Below are 7500 nucleotides of genomic sequence, written 5' to 3' on the forward strand. Positions count from 1 at the left end.
TGTGAGGGGACACACAGGTGTGTGTGTGTGTGTGTGAGGGGACACACAGGTGTGTGTGTGTGTGTGAGGGGACACACAGGTGTGTGTGTGTGTGTGTGAGGGGACACGTGTGTGTGTGTGTGTGAGGGGACACACAGGTGTGTGTGTGTGTGAGGGGACACACAGGTGTGTGTGTGTGTGAGGGGACACACAGGTGTGTGTGTGTGAGGGGACACACAGGTGTGTGTGTGTGTGAGGGGACACACAGGTGTGTGTGTCCCAGTGTTCCTGTGTGTTTGTGCTTTCTCTCTGGGGGAGAGTTTTTGGACTGAGCTGCAGGGAGAGATTGAGATAGTTTATTATATCTGGTGTGTGTTTTGTGTTAATTTCTTTGCGCAACCTTGCCCCTTTTTTTCTTGTATGTTTCACACACCCACACCTGTGTGTCCACACACACACACACACACACACACACACACACACACACACACACACACACACACACACACACACACACACACACACACACACACACACACACACACACCTGTGTGTACCCTCACACACACACCTGTGTGTCCCAACCCACACACACACACACCTGTGTGTCCACACACACACACACACACCTCTGTGTGTCCACACACACACACACCTGTGTGTACCCTCACACACACACCTGTGTCCCCACACACACGTGTGTCCCCTCACACACTTTGCTATAATCACTATGCATATAATGCAGCACCCTCTGCTATAATCACCATGCATATAATGCAGCACCCTCTGCTATAATCACCATGCATATAATGCAGCACCCTCTGCTATAATCACCATGCATATAATGCAGCACCCTCTGCTATAATCACCATGCATATAATGCAGCCCCCTCTGCTATAATCACTATGCATATAATGCAGCACCCTCTGCTATAATCACTATGCATATAATGCAGCACCCTCTGCTATAATCACTATGCATATAATGCAGCACCCTCTGCTATAATCACTCTGCATATAATGCAGCACCCTCTGCTATAATCACTATGCATATAATGCAGCACCCTCTGCTATAATCACCATGCATATAATGCAGCCCCCACTGCTATAATCACTATGCATATAATGCAGCACCCTCTGCTATAATCTCTATGCATATAATGCAGCACCCTCTGCTATAATCACTATGCATATAATGCAGCCCCCTCTTCTATAATTACTATGCATATAATGCAGCACCCTCTGCTATAATCACCATGCATATAATGCAGCCCCCTCTTCTATAATTACTATGCATATAATGCAGCACCCTCTGCTATAATCACTATGCATATTATGCAGCACCCTCTGCTATAATCACTATGTATATAATGCAGCGCCCTCTGCTATAATCACTATGCATATAATGCAGCACCCTCGGCTATAATCACTATGCATATAATGCAGCACCCTCTGCTATAATCACTATGCATATAATGCAGCGCCCTCTGCTATAATCACCGTGCATATAATGCAGCCCCCTCTGCTATAATCACTATGTATATAATGCAGCACCCTCTGCTATAATCACCATGCATATAATGCAGCCCCCTCTTCTATAATCACTATGCATATAATGCAGCACCCTCTGCTATAATCACCATGCATATAATGCAGCACCCTCTGCTATAATCACTATGCATATAATGCAGCACCCTCTGCTATAATCACTATGCATATAATGCAGCACCCTCTGCTATAATCACTATGCATATAATGCAGCACCCTCTGCTATAATCACTATGTATATAATGCAGCACCCTCTGCTATAATCACCATGCATATAATGCAGCACCCTCTGCTATAATCACTATGCATATAATGCAGCACCCTCTGCTATAATCACTATGTATATAATGCAGCACCCTCTGCTATAATCACTATGCATATAATGCGGCACCCTCTGCTATAATCACTATGTATATAATGCAGCACCCTCTGCTATAATCACTATGCATATAATGCAGCACCCTCTGCTATAATCACTATGCATATAATGCAGCACCCTCTGCTATAATCACTATGCATATAATGCAGCACCCTCTGCTATAATCACTATGCATATAATGCAGCCCCCTCTTCTATAATCACTATGCATATAATGCAGCACCCTCTGCTATAATCACTATGTATATAATGCAGCCCCCTCTTCTATAATCACTATGCATATAATGCAGCGCCCTCTGCTATAATCACTATGCATATAATGCAGCACCCTCTGCTATAATCACTCTGCATATAATGCAGCACCCTCTGCTATAATCACTATGCATATAATGCAGCACCCTCTGCTATAATCACTATGCATATAATGCAGCACCCTCTGCTATACCAACCTTGCAGGTAATGCAGCACCCTCTGCTATAATCACCATGCATATAATGCAGCACCCTCTGCTATAATCACTATGCATATAATGCAGCACCCTCTGCTATAATCACTATGTATATAATGCAGCACCCTCTGCTATAATCACTATGTATATAATGCAGCCCCCTCTGCTATAATCACTATGCATATAATGCAGCACCCTCTGCTATAATCACTATGTATATAATGCAGCACCCTCTGCTATAATCACTATGTATATAATGCAGCACCCTCTGCTATAATCACTATGCATATAATGCAGCACCCTCTGCTATAATCACTATGCATATAATGCAGCGCCCTCTGCTATAATCACTATGCATATAATGCAGTACCCTCTACTATAATCACTATGCATATAATGCAGCACCCTCTGCTATAATCACTATGCATATACACTGGCGACACACTTTATTCGAGCTCGGCTAGTCCCACGAATTCGGGTATACCCGGGTGTATTGAGGTTTGTGACTGTTTTCTGCCCGAGTGCATTGAGGTATTTTTCAGGCAGGGATTGAAGCATTTTATTCCTGCTGGCTGCAATACTGCACAGTATATATATATATACTGCATTACAATTCATGAATTTATGCCATCTGGTAGACACGCTAAGCATTGCAGCCTATTAAATCCTAATCATTATCATTTAACAGATCAGCCGCCCGTCAGCCAGGCATGAACCCAGGCTGGGAAGGCAAACGCAACGGGGCTTGTCAGAGGTGAGGAGCGGTGCATTCCAGGTATCTGCCAGGTACATACTGGGCATTTGCTCGAATAAAGTGTGTCGGTGCAGTAATGCAGCGCCCTCTGCTATAATCACTATGCATATAATGCAGTACCCTCTACTATAATCACTATGCATATAATGCAGCACCCTCTGCTATAATCACTATGCATATAATGCAGCACCCTCTGCTATAATCACTATGCATATAATGCAGCGCCCTCTGCTATAATCACTATGCATATAATGCAGCACCCTCTGCTATAATCACTATGCATATAATGCAGCACCCTCTGCTATAATCACCATGCATATAATGCAGCACCCTCTGCTATAATCACTATGTATATAATGCAGCACCCTCTGCTATAATCACCATGCATATAATGCAGCACCCTCTGCTATAATCACTATGCATATAATGCAGCACCCTCTGCTATAATCACCATGCATATAATGCAGCACCCTCTGCTATAATCACTATGCATATAATGCAGCACCCTCTGCTATAATCACTATGCATATAATGCAGCCCCCACTGCTATAATCACTATGCATATAATGCAGCACCCTCTGCTATAATCACTATGCATATAATGCAGCACCCTCTGCTATAATCACTATGCATATAATGCAGCACCCTCTGCTATAATCACTATGCATATAATGCAGGACCCTCTGCTATAATCACTATGCATATAATGCAGCACCCTCTGCTATAATCACCATGCATATAATGCAGCACCCTCTGCTATAATCACTATGTATATAATGCAGCACCCTCTGCTATAATCACTATGCATATAATGCAGCGCCCTCTGCTATAATCACCATGCATATAATGCAGCACCCTCTGCTATAATCACTATGCATATAATGCAGCACCCTCTGCTATAATCACCATGCATATAATGCAGCACCCTCTGCTATAATCACTATGCATATAATGCAGCACCCTCTGCTATAATCACTATGCATATAATGCAGCCCCCACTGCTATAATCACTATGCATATAATGCAGCACCCTCTGCTATAATCACTATGCATATAATGCAGCACCCTCTGCTATAATCACTATGCATATAATGCAGCACCCTCTGCTATAATCACTATGCATATAATGCAGCACCCTCTGCTATAATCACTATGCATATAATGCAGCACCCTCTGCTATAATCACTATGCATATAATGCAGCACCCTCTGCTATAATCACCATGCATATAATGCAGCACCCTCTGCTATAATCACTATGCATATAATGCAGCATTCTCTGCTATAATCACTATGCATATAATGCAGCCCCCACTGCTATAATCACTATGCATATAATGCAGCACCCTCTGCTATAATCACTATGCATATAATGCAGCACCCTCTGCTATAATCACTATGCATATAATGCAGCACCCTCTGCTATAATCACTATGCATATAATGCAGCACCCTCTGCTATAATCACCATGCATATAATGCAGCACCCTCTGCTATAATCACTATGTATATAATGCAGCACCCTCTGCTATAATCACCATGCATATAATGCAGCACCCTCTGCTATAATCACTATGCATATAATGCAGCACCCTCTGCTATAATCACCATGCATATAATGCAGCACCCTCTGCTATAATCACTATGCATATAATGCAGCACCCTCTGCTATAATCACTATGCATATAATGCAGCCCCCACTGCTATAATCACTATGCATATAATGCAGCACCCTCTGCTATAATCACTATGTATATAATGCAGCACCCTCTGCTATAATCACCATGCATATAATGCAGCACCCTCTGCTATAATCACTATGCATATAATGCAGCACCCTCTGCTATAATCACTATGTATATAATGCAGCACCCTCTGCTATAATCACTATGCATATAATGCAGCATCCTCTGCTATAATCACTATGTATATAATGCAGCACCCTCTGCTATAATCACTATGTATATAATGCAGCACCCTCTGCTATAATCACTATGCATATAATGCAGCACCCTCTGCTATAATCACCATGCATATAATGCAGCACCCTCTGCTATAATCACCATGCATATAATGCAGCACCCTCTGCTATAATCACTATGTATATAATGCAGCACCCTCTGCTATAATCACTATGCATATAATGCAGCATCCTCTGCTATAATCACTATGTATATAATGCAGCACCCTCTGCTATAATCACTATGTATATAATGCAGCACCCTCTGCTATAATCACTATGCATATAATGCAGCACCCTCTGCTCTAATCACCATGCATATAATGCAGCACCCTCTGCTATAATCACCATGCATATAATGCAGCACCCTCTGCTATAATCACCATGCATATAATGCAGCACCCTCTGCTATAATCACCATGCATATAATGCAGCACCCTCTGCTATAATCACCATGCATATAATGCAGCACCCTCTGCTATAATCACTATGCATATAATGCAGCACCCTCTGCTATAATCACCATGCATATAATGCAGCACCCTCTGCTATAATCACTATGCATATAATGCAGCACCCTCTGCTATAATCACCATGCATATAATGCAGCACCCTCTGCTATAATCACCATGCATATAATGCAGCACCCTCTGCTATAATCACCATGCATATAATGCAGCACCCTCTGCTATAATCACTATGCATATAATGCAGCACCCTCTGCTATAATCACCATGCATATAATGCAGCACCCTCTGCTATAATCACTATGCATATAATGCAGCACCCTCTGCTATAATCACCATGCATATAATGCAGCACCCTCTGCTATAATCACCATGCATATAATGCAGCACTCTCTGCTATAATCACTATGCATATAATGCAGCACCCTCTGCTATACCAACCTTGCAGGTAATGCAGCACCCTCTGCTATAATCACTATGCATATAATGCAGCACCCTCTGCTATACCAACCTTGCAGGTAATGCAGCACCCTCTGCTATAATCACCATGCATATAATGCAGCACCCTCTGCTATAATCACCATGCATATAATGCAGCACCCTCTGCTATAATCACCATGCATATAATGCAGCACCCTCTGCTATAATCACCATGCATATAATGCAGCACCCTCTGCTATAATCACTATGCATATAATGCAGCACCCTCTGCTATAATCACCATGCATATAATGCAGCACCCTCTGCTATAATAACCATGCATATAATGCAGCACCCTCTGCTATAATCACCATGCATATAATGCAGCACCCTCTGCTATAATCACTATGCATATAATGCAGCACCCTCTGCTATAATCACCATGCATATAATGCAGCACCCTCTGCTATAATCACCATGCATATAATGCAGCACCCTCTGCTATAATCACCATGCATATAATGCAGCACCCTCTGCTATAATCACTATGCATATAATGCAGCACCTTCTGCTATAATCACCATGCATATAATGCAGCACTCTCTGCTATAATCACTATGCATATAATGCAGCACCCTCTGCTATACCAACCTTGCAGGTAATGCAGCACCCTCTGCTATAATCACCATGCATATAATGCAGCACCCTCTGCTATAATCACCATGCATATAATGCAGCACCCTCTGCTATAATCACTATGCATATAATGCAGCACCCTCTGCTATACCAACCTTGCAGGTAATGCAGCACCCTTTGCTATAATCACTATGCATATAATGCAGCACCCTCTGCTATACCAACCTTGCAGGTAATGCAGCACCCTCTGCTATAATCACCATGCATATAATGCAGCCCCCTCTGCTATACCAACCTTGCAGGTAATGCAGTACCCTCTGCTATACCAACCTTGCAGGTAATGCAGTACCCTCTGCTATACCAACCTTGCAGGTAATGCAGTACTCCCGGGGTTAGCGCTTTCGACACGGCTCTCAGAACCTCATGTACAGCGTTAGTCCAGCGCAGGTCACATCGGTCCCAACCTGAAGCAGCGGCTCTGAGCAGGCACTCTAAGTCCGGGGACCTTGTGAGCTCCTCCACTCCCTCCGTCCGGCTGCAGAGATTCAGCATCGTCTGCAAAAGAGACCTGTGAGGTTTGGGAAGCTCTGTACACGTGAAGAAGAGACCTGTGAGGTTTGGGAGAGCTCTGTACACGTGAAGAAGAGACCTGTGAGGTTTGGGAGAGCTCTGTACACGTGAAGAAGAGACCTGTGAGGTTTGGGAATCTCTGTACACGTGAAGAAGAGACCTGTGAGGTTTGGGAAGCTCTGTACATATGAAGAAGAGACCTGTGAGGTTTGGGAATCTCTGTACATGTGAAGAAGAGACCTGTGAGGTTTGGGAAGCTCTGTACATATGAAGAAGAGACCTGTGAGGTTTGGGAGAGCTCTGTACATGTGAAGAAGAGACCTGTGAGGTTTGGGAATCTCTG

At 43.3% G+C, this 7500-nt stretch overlaps 1 protein-coding gene across 1 annotated transcript in view; it reads right to left on the reverse strand.

The window, feature by feature from the left end:
- Positions 1-7500, reverse strand: part of LOC142485863 (WD repeat- and FYVE domain-containing protein 4-like) — a gene marked incomplete at its 3' end in the record, with an annotated part of 167128 nt that overhangs the window by 128357 nt on the left and 31271 nt on the right. The window contains exon 6 of the mRNA XM_075584575.1: positions 6953-7142. Within this exon, the coding sequence (XP_075440690.1) occupies positions 6953-7142 (190 nt within the window). The remainder of the gene's footprint in view (positions 1-6952; positions 7143-7500) is intronic.

Source organism: Ascaphus truei, unplaced genomic scaffold (assembly GCF_040206685.1).
Source record: "Ascaphus truei isolate aAscTru1 unplaced genomic scaffold, aAscTru1.hap1 HAP1_SCAFFOLD_656, whole genome shotgun sequence".
NCBI lineage: Eukaryota > Metazoa > Chordata > Amphibia > Anura > Ascaphidae > Ascaphus > Ascaphus truei.